The sequence below is a fragment of the Stylophora pistillata genome, chromosome 6 (genome assembly GCF_964205215.1).
Source record: "Stylophora pistillata chromosome 6, jaStyPist1.2, whole genome shotgun sequence".
NCBI classification, from domain to species: domain Eukaryota; kingdom Metazoa; phylum Cnidaria; class Anthozoa; order Scleractinia; family Pocilloporidae; genus Stylophora; species Stylophora pistillata.
Window position 1 is genome coordinate 31032759 of NC_142524.1, and position 17569 is coordinate 31050327.

Genomic DNA, 17569 nt, shown 5'->3' on the forward strand with positions numbered 1-17569 from the left:
ACGCCTCGCCCCGAAAATATGTCCTAATGATGATGTACTATTTGGTACATATGATTGGTTTGATACTTTGGGTGAGGGTACATCTGAAATCCCCGTTGTTGATCAATAACCCATTCGCATAACTTGGGCAAGTGCTAACTCTGAGCCAACTTTATAATAAAGCTAATTGGCTCAACTTGTCTACAAGAATTAAATTTTTTTTCACCTATTTAAATCATTCAACTGCTTTGAAATGATTTTCTTAACCCACATAGCGTTTAACGGCATGGCTAGATATGTACTATGTAACAACGGATACCCTGAGAAATGATAAAAGCAAAAAAACAAAAACAAAACAAAAGAAAAAAATACCTCCTCTTCTTGTGGTGCATGTATTTGTACTTCTACCGTTGAGTTACTCAGTTTCCTGCTAACTAGACAGAAATTTGTTGATAGAATAAATAGCAAAATTATATCTTTCGAGAAAGTTTAGAGAGCAAAATAACAGCTCTGATATCTCTTCTAAAAATTTTAATGGCAGCATCTATATCCGCCTTGCCTTCAACCGATGTGATACACATTCAAATGTCAGAATGGAAAGATAGGATGTTCCAATGCGTAAATTACCTCTGTTCGTACAAGTGATGGTTTTGCTGTAGTGTGAGTTATCATAAAAACAGCAAAACAAAAACAACAGCATTAACAAAAATACAGTAATATTCTACCAAAAGAAAATAATGTTACCTAATGATGTCTTTGCTTCTTCGTCGTCTGCGACCATTGATATCTCTTTGTTCGATCCTCCTTCGTTCTCCTTCTATAGCGAAAACAATCATCGAGACATTTGTCAAATCCTGTTTTGCATCGACAGCATCGGAAACATTTGCATGGCTCTCTTTATTTCGTTTTTATTATTAACGTTACTATTATCATTGCTACTTTTTATTTAAGTCACTTTTGGTAAAAAATTTAATTTACCTGCCCCAGCTTTATATTTATGACGTTTCAATTTTGAAATTATTTCATATGTTTTTAGATTAGCTCGCTATTTGCAGGCGGTGTTCATTGTAAGTAATTGTGTTAGAAGACCTAATAAACTTGAAACTTGAGACTAGATAAATATTGTTCCAGATAAGCTATAGTATATAGACGTTACCACTTTATAAATAAACTTTGGTCCTTTTTGGAGCGATTCAAATATTCTTGAGTGGGTTTCATTTTATTTTGTACTCCAAATTGTTTACTTCAATCGACTAAGTCAAGTTAAATAAGAGCGTTTTAATTTTTAAGGGTTTACTAGGAAGCTGTCCTACATATATGTACGATATACTTAAATTTAATGCGGACCTACACTCACGAACTGGTCGTTATAATAAATTAAACCTCACCTGCCCTCGTTTCAAACGCGAAACCGAAGGAGGGAGTACCTTGAGTGTATCTGCGGCAAGGCTGGGGAACCAGCTACCTACTAACCTAAAAAAAGAGGCGGCAACAGTTGCTTCTTTCAGAAAGGCCCTTGACAGACATTTCCTAACGAGCTATGATAAAGTAGAACACTTAGTCCGAATGCGATAGTAAATTAAATCTGGTCTGCCCTCCTTTCAATCGCGAACCTGAGGCGACTCAAGTGGCATATTGTATTTTAACTCGATCCATGTGACGTATTTTATTTTATTTAGTTTTTAGCTTGCATTCTTATAGACCTGTTTATAATCCTCGAATTCGTTTTACATACATTTTACACATTTTAACTCTAATTATGGTACTTTTAGGATCGAGAGCAACTAGTTCTTCAGTTGAATTACTGTCATGCGTTACCCTCCTTAAATAAAGTTATTATTATTATTATAATTATTATCATTATTATTATTAATTATTATTATTATTATTATTATCAAGCGACAATTAACTTTATTTCTTCATAAGTTACCATAATTATAGGTTCTTCACGCGCGCAGGAGTTTGCTAATTAGATGGACATTGATCATGAAGTCTCGAGCAGTATAAACGAACGTTTTGCAAACAGTCATTACCGGATCTCCTTTTGACATCCATTGGAGTTTTGCCAGCACAACTTCAAGTTTTCCTTCCAGGTCGATCATTCTCTATAAATAAGAAGAAGTCAGTATGAGTGAATCATATCGTCACATCCTAAATTGTAATCGAGATTGAATTATTGAACATTTTCAAAGCACGATTTGCTTTAATCCAGAGTAAATTGCTTAGCCAGCATATTCATACAATTAAGTGTTGTTTCGAATTACCCGTTTGGCCTAGTAGATCAAAACTTCAATCACTGATGAAAGAACAAAAAACATTTCTTCTCATTAATTTTTCATGGAATATGAGGGAGATTAGGCTAGTTATACAAGGACTATTCAATTCAAAAACACCATTCGAGTTTTCATCTGCATCACATTGCAACAGGTTCTTAGAGATGAAATGTACGTACATCTCCCACTGCAACTGATTTTCATATACATCTATTCTCAATGCACTCCTTTCCACTGAGTTTCGTCCCTGATCATTCTGCCAATCATTTCGCTATTGGTCACACAGTGCGTTTAGGAAATAAAGCACCATTAAAAGGCACTACCAAGTGGACGTGAAGAAGTAAGGGTTAATAAGACCGCGATGTTATGTAAACAATATTTTACCAGATCTTTCTTCTCCATTGTAGTTCTCTGCATTATGGGACTCGTTACCCAACAGCAGTCCTTGCACACCCCGACTGTTCAGGTGCCCCGTTAGGCGGGGAGCGCTTCCGGGGGGCCAGGTTCGATTCCTGGGCGATTTTGGCGTACTGGTGTACCCTCCTTCAGGCGTTACTCGGCGGAACCATTGCACTCCGGTTCCGTTAAGTATATATGTCGTCCGGCCGTTGCAGCACTGACCATTGCACTAATGGGTCCGTGGCCGGGGGCGCCTGAAAAACAAAAAAAAAATCTTCATGGCCTTAATGTTTTCTCTCAGTGTAGTTAGTTTTCTTGATCAGCAGGGATTTGCTAAAGCAAAGGCATAGAAAAAACCAGGAAAGATTTATTACTCGACGTTTCGGGGTCATCGTGACTCCATTATCAAGAGACTAGTTTAAAAACATGCAAATAAGGAAAGGTACAAGAATAGCATAAATTAGACTGAACGGCTTAAACAAACACCTTGGCGCGGATGGAATCCGTTTGCACGTTCAGTGTTGGCTTACGCATGCGAATATACAACATTTCATTAACAAGGCAATCAAATTTGCCGTTACATTTCGTGATGACGTTGAATTGCTCGATCAAGCGTTCAGGCATTTCACTATTGTGCTGTAGGTGGTAGTGTTTGTAGATAGAAGATGATTTCCTTGTGTGCCCTTCTACGCGCTCGTGTAAGTGACCACGAGTATAGCCCACATACCCTGCATCACACAGGTTACATTTAAATTCATAAACGACACATTGTTGGTTAACAATAGGGGGCTTAATTTCGTGTTGCTTAAGCTGTTGATCGAGCTTAGGGCTAACGAACACTGGTTGGACAGTCACGCTTAACTTCGAGCTTAGACTGTTCAGTTGTTGTTTAACATGATTAGCTGACGACTGGTCCTTGAAGGGTAACACCAATCTCACAGTCTCCGATGGTACGTCTGGTGATGGACAGGGTTCTGCAGATGAAATCCTTCTCTCAACGAACCGCTTGATTGTAGTTTCAACCAGTGGCTTTGGGTATTTCAAGTTATGAAAAACCCCTCTAAGGCGGTCACATTCCTCGGAGAAGAAAGACCAGTTAGAAGATAATCGATAAGCGCGATCCACCATGGTGTTAACTAGGCTGCGCTTGTACTTAATGTCAACATGACTCTGGAAATGCAGAAGGAGACCCGTGTTGGTTCTTTTGATGTAGACCTTACTCTCAATCTTTGGTGCACGGTTAAGCAGTTCAATTCCTAGAAAGGGAAGGGTTCCTTCCCGTTCGACTTCCATGGTAAACTGGAGGGAGGGATGGGTAGAGTTAAGGGTGTCTAGAAACTGGCCAGCGGTCACCCTATCAGGCATTACGGTCAGGTATACAGTGACAGACACATTCCGCTTTGCTGATGAAGTACGAGGCTTCGAGATCAGGAACGGCGAAATTTTAGTTTCCTATGACGTCATCTCATTGTTTACAAATGTACCATTGGAGGAAACAATACAGATCTTAGCTGAAAAAGCCTTTGCCCAGGATTGGTTCAACGAGACGCACAGCTTGAACATCTCTAAAGCGGACCTAATCGACCTCCTCCGAGCAGCTACGAAAAACCAGCTTTTCCAGTTTGACGGTGCTTTATATGAGCAGACAGATGGAGTCGCTATGGGTTCTCCCCTTGGACCGTTGCTGGCTAACGTCTTCATGTGCTCGATTGAGGAAAACCTCGAACGACACGATCAACTTCCGCGCTATTACCGGAGGTACGTCGATGACACCCTGACCGTAATGCCTGATAGGGTGACCGCTGGCCAGTTTCTAGACACCCTTAACTCTACCCATCCCTCCCTCCAGTTTACCATGGAAGTCGAACGGGAAGGAACCCTTCCCTTTCTAGGAATTGAACTGCTTAACCGTGCACCAAAGATTGAGAGTAAGGTCTACATCAAAAGAACCAACACGGGTCTCCTTCTGCATTTCCAGAGTCATGTTGACATTAAGTACAAGCGCAGCCTAGTTAACACCATGGTGGATCGCGCTTATCGATTATCTTCTAACTGGTCTTTCTTCTCCGAGGAATGTGACCGCCTTAGAGGGGTTTTTCATAACTTGAAATACCCAAAGCCACTGGTTGAAACTACAATCAAGCGGTTCGTTGAGAGAAGGATTTCATCTGCAGAACCCTGTCCATCACCAGACGTACCATCGGAGACTGTGAGATTGGTGTTACCCTTCAAGGACCAGTCGTCAGCTAATCATGTTAAACAACAACTGAACAGTCTAAGCTCGAAGTTAAGCGTGACTGTCCAACCAGTGTTCGTTAGCCCTAAGCTCGATCAACAGCTTAAGCAACACGAAATTAAGCCCCCTATTGTTAACCAACAATGTGTCGTTTATGAATTTAAATGTAACCTGTGTGATGCAGGGTATGTGGGCTATACTCGTGGTCACTTACACGAGCGCGTAGAAGGGCACACAAGGAAATCATCTTCTATCTACAAACACTACCACCTCCAGCACAATAGTGAAATGCCTGAACGCTTGATCGAGCAATTCAACGTCATCACGAAATGTAACGGCAAATTTGATTGCCTTGTTAATGAAATGTTGTATATTCGCATGCGTAAGCCAACACTGAACGTGCAAACGGATTCCATCCGCGCCAAGGTGTTTGTTTAAGCCGTTCAGTCTAATTTATGCTATTCTTGTACCTTTCCTTATTTGCATGTTTTTAAACTAGTCTCTTGATAATGGAGTCACGATGACCCCGAAAAGTTAGTTTTCTGTCGACTAAATCAACAGATACAGGTAAGAGAGAAAATAAAGGAATGAACATTCTGCCAAACAAGAATGAAACTTCAATTTTGCGGAAGTGATAACCTGGATATTTAACTTCTAGAAGGGTAAAGCTGAGTCTGAACTTAGTGACCATGTACCTGTTATTGGAAATAATCCTTTATATCTTATCTTGTAGCGCTCCGTTACTTTAGGGAAAAAAAAAACTTGGAAGAACTCCTTGTACTTCTTCTTCCGTTCCTCCTTTACCTAAGTGCACAGAAATAAAAACAAGAACTTTCAAGCAAGTTTGAAGATTTCTTAAATATTCTTATGTAGATTAGCACTAACTTATTGCTCGTATATGTGCAACCACTCATCGAGCGTCGACGAGATATTTGATAAATCTGGATAGCATCAGCTTTTCGCTGTCTGATTTCTGGAAAACTTTCGTAGCCCTCTCAACCAATAACAAACGTAACTTTTAAAACTAAAATTAGTCCCAACTAAGTAATTCAGGAATTTCTAACCGTCAGGTAATTTCCACTTTTTGTCTGAGAAGCTAAATTTATGCAAGGCGACGTTTCAGAGGTTATTCCTGTCGTAGCATAGCCAAGTTCTTTCGCTAACTGTGACTATAACTCCGGGAGAAAATGCATGGAGGCTAATCTCGTTTACTTGATAGACATGGAAAGTTAAGACGCTAATTCTTATAGCTGAGACTCGCCACTTTTAAACGACCAGTGTATTGTTAAAAACAGCAACTAAATTCTCCACAGGGATCGGTGAAAAGCTCACCTATTTCCAAAGACAAAACTGATGTGGAATACATAATTGTAATGCTTCTTATTAAATACAACAACTTCTTTCGGACATTAACTCCACTACCTTGTCTCGACGATCCGAATATTTTGCCAAATATAAGGCCTTCAACGGCTCAGAAAATATGTTGAACGGGACTACAACTACGTGCATGCGTCTGTACTGTTCCTCAATATCTGCGCGGGAGAATTTCCACTCAATTTCTGAGTTAGTCTATTAGAAAAATAAAGAAATAATAAAAAAATCAAAAGTTTAACGTATAAATGAATGACTTGTAACGGCAAGCAATCAAGATATTCTCTGAACACAGTATTAAAAAAAGGCAAGCGATTTGGAAAGGATGTTTACTATTATTTTATGTAAGTAATTAACAAATGATAAACACCACAGCATACACTATTGAGTTATGGATGCACGAGGGAGGTTGCTAAGCACGAAAGAAGCGTAAGAGACGCGGAGGGCGTGGATCCAGGCGTAACATTTGATCGAGCAGTCTTACCGTCCAGCTGAGGGTAGTCCTGAGAGGGACTGATGTTGGTAATGGTGACAGATATTTTGACAACCTGAACCGAAGTCATTCTCAGAGTACATTGGTGAGTTTTTGTCTGTTGAGTGCTCCACGCCCGGTTCGCGTAAGCTGATTAGTCATTTTAACAGTTATTTTGCCCACGATTGATGAAATAGAGTAAATTCAAAATTTACCTAGGAAATCGGCGAATCTCCGTCTTTTTTTCCTTTTGTTTCCGGGTGAGCTTACATTACTTTCACTCTTTTTACCGAAGTGCCTCTGCTGGTCTTTGTATGCAACGTATGCATTGACAAGGAGCATTAATGGAGTTAGTATTGCGTCAAGCATCATGATCAGCAAGAGAAGAAGGCGATGAGGTAGTCGAGACTGAAAGTCCTTCGATAAGCCAAGCTTCCATCGTTTTTCTACTCTTTTAAATATGAATGGATGGGATACAAACTGCAAATAAATGAAATCAGTCTATAAACAAACTTTATGAATTCGAAGTTGAGATCCCTCAAGGAATCGAGGAAAATAGATAACGGGTATTAGTATATACTAAAACAGTGGATAGCGTTGAAGGCGCGCTCTGATTGGCTAGTCAAACTCCAAATATCCTTTGCTATTTACCTCCGAGCAACTCGGGAAAAAATGGCGTCCCGGTTTGTATTCATGACAAGCGAAGAAATCACTCAAATCAATTTTTGGTGGTGTATATTATCTCACTGTTTTAGTATATACTAAAACAACTATTCACCTCAGTGTCGGTGGTTAGAAGTGAATATTTACCTCGTCGCTTCGCGGCTCGGTAAATATCCACCACCGACCAACTCCACTTCGGTGAGTAGTTGTTTTAAAATTAAGTCAGTGGCGCACCTTTTGCTGTTCTTTAGCTATTGCTTTTGTCGTTATTTCACTGAACAGGGAGGCGTAACGGTCTGCAGCTTTATCGTGTATGTCTTCTTCTTCAATGCTTTTCACTTGATCCAATAAATCAAAAGCAAAGTCTTCCACTCTATCAGCTAACTTTTCAATCGCTCTCGTATTCTCAGTACTTGTTTCAGCAATATGGCGAAGTTTGTCATGAATCTGCATAGAGTGTGTGGAAATCGATATTGATTAGTTGAGTGATGAAAAACTGATAAAAACTATTTGCGGCACTTCGCTCAAAAATTCACGTGTTTCTTGTGATGGTTACACGTTAAAATTTCAACCCATATTTGATTGAATCCTAGAAGATCAAGTTCCCTAGAAGTTCCCTTTGAGATCTAGTGGAGAATAATATCATGAGTCTGAAAAGGCATCCTCGCGCACATGCAACTTATTAAGCTTACCTCAAATGCTTTATCGAGAGGATCTTTTTCTTTACCTAGGGCTTCTGCCGTGACTACTCTCTTTATTTCTTCCCAAGAACTTTTTTCTCCCTTTCCCAGGAACTCTTCGAGAGAATCGATTCTATGACCTAAACGTTAATAACAAATATGCAATCATAAAACCATGACCATGAAAACCATGAACTTGACCAGAAATGATTATCTGACAAAATCTTACTCATATAAGTGTTCCAAGCTTTTGATTGAACATGCTACGTACAATGCCTATAGTGGATTTATTCACAGCCATGCACATGATCAGTTGTTTGAGTTTTCATGCCATAACCTTGATTTTTTTCTTAATTTACTTATTCATTGATTATTCTCGTGCTATAAGGATTATTTAACCATTAAATTCACTGTGCTTAACCTAACAACAAAGTTTTCAAGCGCGTATTTAGCGTCAAGCTTATTTGAAATAGTCCCTGTTGAACTCGTAAAAGTATTCCACATTCGAATTATAATGCACTGCATTTCTCTGATCAAAGACGGGATCAACCGAATGGGGTATGCAGTTATCTTTCCCAATATTAAATGAAGTTTGTATCTGATTTATCATCACGGGTTTATTACGAATCAACTTAACGGCCTGCTCCCAGTTGGCTTGTTAGCTCAATTGGTAGAGCGCTGCACTAGTATCGCAGAGGTCAGTGGTTCGAATCCCGTACAGGCCTTATTTTTTTCAGGTCTGATTTTCGCTATTGCATAAATAGCGCTCTCTACTGCGAGGATCGTTCATCATAAGTATTAAATGAAGTATTTGGTCAACTTAAAAACTAGTTTGTTCTGGATAAGAGGCTGGAAGACTTTGTTGCCTTTGAGGACTCACCGTCCACGACATCTTTATCGAAAGCCTTGATATACTTTGGTGTACGTTTATTGTTCACCAGGTCACCTGTGAATGAAGTACAAATCTACCATAAGCAATGTAGAAGCTTGCCGCCTGTGATGCAAAGAGTCTCATTCTTCTTACTTGTAAGACATCCTTGACTCAGGTAACGTTGAAAGCAAGCACTGATTAGCTATGTCTACCATAGTAAGAACTTTCGTTTAACTATTGTTACTAAAAAAGCAACTGATTTGTTTTTTCATGAAGTCATCCAAAACAACACTTAAAAGTAAGCATCCCGCGCAGCAAACGGTAAGCTGTTCGAAAACAAAATATTTGAAGGATAATAAAACGATGACCTCCATTTGGCGCTTAAACGTGCTCGTATATTCCTTCATGGACTTTATATTTTTCTCGATGCTGCATGTAACAGTTTTCCATGAGCGAAAGAGAGAATAGATGATGATTGCGGACAAATATTAGTGCACCTATCCGTGCCAAATGGAGGCTGTTGTTTATCTGTTGAATTTTCACCTCCGGATATTGCATTTCTAGGGTTCTATACCACTAAACCTTCCGAATTTTAGAGTTAAAGTTCCCATGTCAATAACGAAAGGCAAAAATTTGATAAAACAATTATTATAAACATTCACCCCACGGCCCGCTAGATATCCAACATTAGTATATACTAAAACAGTGGATAGCGTTGAAGGCGCGCTCTGATTGGCTAGTCAAACTCCGAATATCCTTTGCTATTTACCTCCGAGCAACTCGGGAAAAAATGGCGTCCCGGTTTGCATCCGTGACAAGCGAAGAAATCACTCAAATTAACGACGGTGGTGTATATTATCTCACTGATTTAGTATATACTAAAACGACTATTCACCTCAGTGTCGGTGGTTAGCGGTGGATATTTACCGAGCCGCGAGGCGGCTCGGTAAATATCCACCGCTAACCACCTCCACTTTGGTGAATAGTTGTTAACTAGCCACCAGCACTTCGGCAATAGTTGTTAATTACTGTAATTGCTAATATTGTTATAAGGGATTTTTTGTGATTTTTTATATATGCGGTCAGGACGGAATTTATAAATAGTGGCGTTTAGATGCGATCTTTTAACACTTTTGTTTATGGAATAATTTCCATGATAAGCGTGTTCTCATTGGTCGACCGACCAGTTTAGATGAGAGTACGTCTAGCTTCTTGTGATTACTGGCACACTTGGAAAACATTTCGAACTCAAAGCTTTCGTAATACTCGCGGAGGAATTTTATGTACTCGAACTTATATCAAAAATTTATTTGGGTTTAGCTATCTCCTCCCTCAAGGCCAAAGAAAAAAAAAGGAAAGAAGAACTTAAGCGCGCTAACTGCTTGATGATCGTGAGCTGAACGACTTCCTCGAAGGAGTGGATGTGCCCTCAAAGTTGATGATATAGTGTCCACGATTTCAACTTTCATTTGATTTTAATTTTTTGCCAAGATAAGGGTTTAAGGCCCAATCTTTAAATTCTAACGATGACTCCTAGAGATATTTAGTTTAAGAATAAGCAATATGCATGAAAGCAAATTCGGTTAAAGGATATAAGTGAACCGCGAAAAAGTTTGCTGCAAATAACGTCACCTAAAGGAGGGAGGGTAAAAACATTCCTTTCAACTTACCGGCTTGGACACCTTTATTCGATATACCCAAAATCTAAGCAGAAGGATCATTACATCCAGAGATGCTTCGCATAACATAACGTAACTAGCTTCCAATGAGCAGGATTACATACTCCGCGCCGTCACAATTCTGCGGCATGTTTATGAATGAAAATGGTGTTTCGAACGACCCAGCCCTGGAGCGTACTTTTTCTTCAAGGAGACTGGCTTTGAAAATCTTCCGTACTAATTCGACTTGTTTAATTATGAAAAAAGTACAAAACACCTTTTCTATAAAGCCTACCTTTATTGGATTTACTGAATAATACCCTGGACTCTGATGTACTTGATAGATTGGCATCATTCTCAACTTTTTAGTGTTTTGACAATAAGAAAGAAACAATTAGACTAGCAAGCAAAATTACTCTAGGACTCTTAAACCCTATAAATCAATTCCATGCAGCGTCTTACGATATCAATACATTATCTGCAACATGTGGATCACGAGCTTTGCCAACGCATCGGCTAAAAGGGCTCAATCATGGAGTCACACAGAGCTAATTGCATGAAGATGTTGCTTGAGTCCTACAAGTCCAAATTAGAACCTTACAATGGCTTAGTTTGGTGGTCTACCTTGAACGTAAGACCGTTTAACTTCAACTCCTTTATCATGTCTACATGTCAAAGGCCTTTTCCTTTACAGGGTCTTGGGGGGAGAAAATAATTTTTCTTCCAAAAAACACGTTTCTCCTTCCACAAAATACGCGTTCGTGCTATTCTAGGGATCTAACCTCCAAAGTTGTCCAACTCACTGTCCACGTTGTCACCACTGGTAGCATAGTATTTCAGTTGACTATAATTCTTTTCCCCACTCATTTCGAACACAAGGTCAATTCAGTCTTTAAAAAAAAAAGAACATATACTTTTGTAACTAAATGGACATAACTTGAAGAAAATAGATCTGTGCAAATAGAGGTTTAACATCTATCGTTTTTATATCATGTATTCGTAGAGACCTAAATAGATTAGGAACAACAAGTAAACAAAGAAATGAAAAACATAATAAACAAAAATCAAAGCAGTAGTCTTCGTGGAGCTAGAGATGTAGAAAACACACTGTGTGATAAAAAAATCAGCGAGTCATAACTCGCTATATTGATAATGATTGCAATTGGCAAGGCTCGGTCATCTCTAGGCTAATAACCTTAACGTGAGGTGTAGCTATGAATAATTATTGCCCCGAGAGTGTTTACTTCAGTATTGACATTGTTACGTGCAAATATAAGGCCATGGTAATCAGTTCGTGGCATGGTAGCAACATGAAATCTCCGTTTTCTAAAACTTAACTGAACTATATTTCCGTTCAATCGAGATTCGGCTTTGCTTGAGGGCAAGAACGATAAAATTCGTTTCTAAAATAAAAGGTCAAATCCTAGGAAAATTCTCTTATGTATAGACAGCTCAGTTTTGTCGTTCCTATTGATTGTTCATCTTTAATTTGGTGCGCGCTATCGGTATTTTGAGTTTTCGTTTCCTACGTACACCCTCAGGCCAAAGAAATCTTACGCGAAGAGGACAAAGTTTATCAGTATACCTTAAAGGATCAGAAATACCCAACAATTGGCTGCTAAAACTTGTCGCGTGGACAAATCGTAGTGACTTGATTTGGAAGCGTAGTGACGTTCTGTCTCTGGACCTTGTCTTCCTGAAACGAATGTGTCTCCTACGTTCAAACAGAAAGTGTTTTCTTTTCCTTTTGTCACACGGATTTAAATCCAACGTAAGAAATAACAGACCGGATTTGACGTCAACACAGCAACACGAATCGTATACCGTGACAAGGACTGCGCTCAGTACACCATTAAGCAAAATAATAACTTTTTCCCGAAAAGCGGAATTAAAAGATCAAAGAAACATTTCATGTGGAGAAAGAGCCCAGTGGTTTATTGTTGGCCGCCCTTGTCGCAGTGAACTATTCGTGTTCCTGTGTTGACGTCAGATCCGTTGGATTTGAAGCCTTATGACAAAAGGGAAAAAGAATCAACACACTCACTTTGAACGTTCGAGACACATTCCCTTCAGGAGATCTAGACAAGGCGCAAGGTGCAGAGACGGCTCCCCTCTCTGCTTTCAAATCAAGTTACTGCACTTGTCCACGCGAAAAGTTTTAGTAACTGGTCTTTAAGTATTGAGCTTTTTATCCTTGAAACAATTGTTTGGAAATTCGTTGATCCCTATGTTCCGCTTTCCTAGAGGGTTATTGTTGCCGCAAGACAGTGACAGAAAATAACTGATAACAGGAAGACGATACCAGTGAAGCAGTAGACCTTGAAGTAAGAAAACAAAAGTACATATGCCCCGCGGTTCAATTGACCGTAAGAACCCTAAGAACGCTGTGTTCGTATTATATTCTATTATTCCATAAAGCTAACATCTAGAATAACTTTTTTCAGTCATCAGAAGAACTCCGGATCCGACTAAAGAGAGATATTAGGACAAGATAATTTACTAATATCAAATGAATTGATAATGTAAGTTGGCCATCGTAAAGAGTTTCGAAAGCTGACGATTCGAGCGTTACCACTCGTCAGATATTACAAATATTGCACATTTATAACGCTCAGGATGGCTATGAATGTGCAAGGCTATTTGTCAAGTCAGGCTGATATATGTAATGGTACACTGGCCCCAACCGAGGAAGTACCACAGTTTCTTCAGAACCTTATCCCTTTTATTCACTTATCATGCGTTGGGCTTGCGAAGTGACTTGTCATATTTTTGATAAGTGCAACGCAGAAAATAAAGCTCTATCCATCATTAAACGACAGAGAGGAGTAAATCTGTTACTGGACGTTTACGTTGCTATTACCGTGTAGCTTCAAGAGAGAGAGACAAGATAGAAGAGCGGATCACTTCTAAAGAGCATCCACTTTGCATATCTCGTGCCCCTCTTTCCGTTACAATGTCATGCAAACATACGTTGCAAGTGTATTCATGAGCGACACAAAGTAAAAAGTAATAAATACCTTCGTTCCGCCGTGATAAACTTTCTAAGAAAGGGTTTCATCTTTAGGAACACGGGCAGTTTCTGGTACATTCATTCATTTAAGTAGAGGTCTCGTCAGTTAGAATATTGTTTCCAGTAATTCGAGGTGCGAAAGAATTCAATGCGCAAATTGTGTTCCTCTGGCGACTGGAACCAGAGGTTGTATAAATATCACGAGAGGCGTGATTACGACGCCGGAACACACAACAAGGCAGCTCGTTACGACGTGTTGGTTCCTTTCAATCGATGAAATTTTGTTAAAATTGTTATTCTTTTATCACTGGGATAAAAAAGGTAAGGAAAAACGTACATATCTAAACAAGTGTTAATCGGTGCGATAATGGCAGCGCGGCAATGAGATGCAACGAGCTCGAGAAATTAAAACTAGGTTTTCGAAATTAGATTTCTCGCTTCTGAAACCTTTTTACTTCGCATCTTGAACTTTTTGTTTGTTCATGTACCGTATTAGATGGAAAAAAGTTCAGTTTCACTTCAATTTCGATCAAACTTAAAGTAGAATGATAAATATATTGTATGTACTCGAATTTCAGCCATTAACATAGAGCAATTATATTGGTAGTGCGTGTCGTACTCCCAGGTCTTCGGTTATATGTTATTTCTTGAATTCATACTAAACAGCCGTTCAGTTGTCATGTGTTGTTGAGAATGTTGTTTGTATGTCTTCAATCTGTATTAAAAGAAAATTTTCAACTCAAAAGTACACAAGTAAGGAAGCCATGTTTTCGCTTCCGAATGATTTCTGGCCAATTTCTCGCCCCTCGTAAACTACAACCCAACAGAATTTCAGAATGCGTACTTTGTAAACATTTCAGACTGCCACTGGGTTTGAACTAAAATTGATAGTCACTTATGAGTATGTTTTATATTAATAGTCACTTCTGAGTATGTTTTTGAAAACTGTGCGCCAGTTTTCCATCACGCGCTTCCACAGTATCTTAGTGACGACATTGAACGAGTACATAAGAGAGCGCTCTCCATCATTTGTCCTTATGCGTCATATTTCGAATGTTTGGCCAGGTTCGACTCAGTAAACTTGCACGCAGGACGCGTGGCTCTGTGTAGCAAGCTTTTCGAGTTTATCACGTCATGCCCGGATCACAAACTCGTGCCTGTCTTACCTCCTAAGAGAGAACACAGATATAATCTAAGACAGTCCAGGGCTTATGCCATGCCCCGTACACATACAAATCGTTTTAAGAACACTTTTATTCCAAGTATGTGTACATAAATTTTTTTTTTTTTAGACTAGTTTGTACATAGTCATATATAGAGAGTTTTTCACATTTATGGTTTTATTATAATTTCAATTTGTATTTGGAATTTATTTATTCCTAGTTCTTAGTAATTGTAACCCAATTCAGTCTACGGACTGCCATGTTCGATATTCTAATAAACTATCTATCTATCATCATCATTTATTACAATAATGATCATCATTTTTATTTGTTTCACTCATTGTTAGTAATAAAGCTTCATTTGATTGACTGAGACACTTTATTAAACATTAATGAGACAAGCCACAAAAATCACCTGAGTGCACCCGTATCTTATATCAACAGTTATCACACACAAAAAAATGATGACTGATACATATATCTAAATATATGTATATATATATATATATATATATATATATACATATTATAAAATATATATATATTATAAATATATATATATATATATATATTATAAAAATATATATATTATATAAATATATATATATTATAATAATCAATGGTACGTACCAAAACTTCCGTTTGTCGTTTTAATGCTGCAAAGCTGTTTCGTATGATCAAAGAATGACCATACTCATCAGGCAATATCAACGAATCAGTATCAACGAAACAGCTTTGTAGCAATAAAATGACAAACTGAAGTTTTGCTACCATTGATTATTAGATACAATGAATTTATGAAGTTCATATATTTTGAACTGCGGTATTAGATACGTATGATGCACGATCCTCTCAGTAGAGAGCGCTATTTATGCAATAGCGAAAATCAGACCTGAAAAAAATCAGGCCTGTACGGGATTCGAACCACTGACCTCTGCGATACTAGTGCAGCGCTCTACCAACTGAGCTAACAAGCCAACTGGGAGCAGGCCGTTAAGTTGATTCATGGCCCGTGATGATAAATCAGATACAATGAATATATGAAGTTCATATATTTTGAACTGCGGTATTAGATACGTATGATGCACGACCCTCGCAATAGAAAGCGCTATTTATGCAACAGCGAAAATCAGACCTGAAAAAAAATCAGCTGTATTTACAAACAAGAGGGTCACATAGGCGTTAATTGCGAATACTCGTGGGTTTTCCTAACAGTACATGGCGCACCAACAGACTAAAAAGAAGATGTAAATATTGACGATTACAACCTCAGCTCCGCTTTGATGGAAAATCTGCCGCTCGCCTCTGCCTTTCCTCCGCCTAATCAATCCAAGAAATCCGTCTAACCCGCTGACTCGGATTCCTCGTCCATTGACGAAAATCTCCCGCTGGCCTCCGTTCTGCCACCGCCCGTACAGTTTACTTTGCCTGCTAAACAACTCACTGATCCTTCTTCTGAACTTCCTGCTTCTGATCCAACCACTCAACCGCCTCCTGAACAGCCCAATGAACTTAACTAGCCCGATCTTCCGTCTGAACAACCCGATCTTCCGTCTGAACAGCCTGGCCAATCTTCTGAATCTACCCCTACGGACTCACCTCTCATCACTTCTCAAGGACTCATCGCCACAATCAAATCTGCCATCAAACCATCTTCCCGCCGAACACCTGCCAAACTGCCCGACGAATTTTATCTTGCATGCTCCCGAAAATCTACTGCACCAACACTTGTCACCGGAAAATCCCGTTCTTCTATCCCTTTACCTACCGCATCACACACTCCCATATTGGTCACCCCTAACTACCCAGAAGAAGGGATGGAAACTAGTCACGAACTGAAAAGAAAATCATCATCATCATTTGAACTCTCGACCCCTACCTCAGAGAGACAAAAGGGGAGAAACAGGTCAAGGAAACTCAAGTAAGCTTATAATTCTTAAGTGAGTCTTTTTTCCAAGAATCTTCCAGTGAAATGTGAAACTTTTTACCGAGAGACCTTCAAAACTTTAACTATCAATGCAAGGGGGCTAGCAAACCCCCTTACCTACAATTTCTTGTTTGATTTGATCGAGAAGTCCAACTGTGGTGTCTGTTTTGTACAAGAAACGTTAATTCATTCTGAATCTACTATCAAATCTCTATCCCGTAGATGGCTGGGCCGTAGTTTTTGTTCCCCTGCATCCGGAAACAGGGTGGTGTCGTCACCTTGATTTCTTCGAAATGCTCAAACGAAATCGTATCTTGGAAGAAGGACTCACAAGGTCGTATTGTCAGTGTTTTGATCAGGTGCAACGACGTTGATATTAATCTAGTGAATATCTACGCTCCTGCCAATCCTACCGAACGGAAAAGTTTTTTTGTTTCGATTCAGGAATTTTTTATTCCCTCCTCTGCGATTATCATCGGAGGAGATTTTAATTGTTACGACAACGCTCTCGATAAATTTGGTGGGAATATTTCTATACACAAAGAATACGAATCTTTAAAAAGGGATTTCGCGCTTTCAGATGTTTGGCGAAATTTGCATCCTAGATCAAGAGAATTTACGTGGTTTAATTCCACACGTTCAATTGGGAGTAGACTTGACAATTTTTTTTATTTTGAAAGAATTATTGTCACCCAATGTTAAGTGTGACATTCGCCCGTGTTCGATATCAGACCGCGATTTTGTTATTCTTACCTTTGATATTCCCACCGCTGTAAAACGTGGTCCAGGCGTTTGGTGTTTTAACAACTCTCTTTTGAACGATAAGGATTTTTGCGTTACTACAGAGAAACTAATTGATGATCATGT

General features: G+C 39.1%; 1 protein-coding gene across 3 annotated transcripts; it reads right to left on the bottom strand.

The window, feature by feature from the left end:
• Positions 1-726: 726 nt before the first annotated feature.
• LOC111319443 (uncharacterized) lies at positions 727-12458 on the bottom strand. 3 transcript variants are annotated; one of them, XM_088724584.1, is made up of 12 exons: positions 12188-12458; positions 11385-11492; positions 10898-10963; positions 8954-9019; positions 8086-8213; positions 7628-7840; positions 6946-7210; positions 6310-6456; positions 5583-5691; positions 2637-2905; positions 2013-2084; positions 727-796 (listed from the first exon to the last, which is right to left on the bottom strand). In XM_088724584.1, exons 2-8 carry the CDS (start codon positions 11467-11469, stop codon positions 6452-6454), a joined length of 828 nt encoding a protein of 275 aa, XP_088580710.1. In that variant the 5' UTR covers positions 11470-11492; positions 12188-12458; the 3' UTR covers positions 727-796; positions 2013-2084; positions 2637-2905; positions 5583-5691; positions 6310-6451. The 3 variants fall into 3 exon arrangements, with proteins under 3 accessions (XP_088580710.1, XP_088580711.1, XP_088580712.1); XM_088724585.1 differs by lacking the exon at positions 727-796 and adding an exon at positions 1304-1452; XM_088724586.1 differs by lacking the exons at positions 727-796; positions 2013-2084; positions 2637-2905 and adding an exon at positions 2924-2984.
• Positions 12459-17569: the final 5111 nt, after the last annotated feature.

Bases quoted from the DNA above. Each gene is read 5' to 3' on its own strand.
- LOC111319443 (XM_088724584.1), bottom strand. From the start codon at position 11,469: ATGAGTGGGGAAAAGAATTATAGTCAACTGAAATACTATGCTACCAGT. The intron at 10,964-11,384 runs GTTAGATCCCTA...AACACTAAAAAG, and splicing joins TGAGTTGGACAACTTTGGAG to TTGAGAATGATGCCAATCTA. The intron at 7,211-7,627 runs GTGCGCCACTGA...ATTTATTTGCAG, and splicing joins TAGCTAAAGAACAGCAAAAG to TTTGTATCCCATCCATTCAT.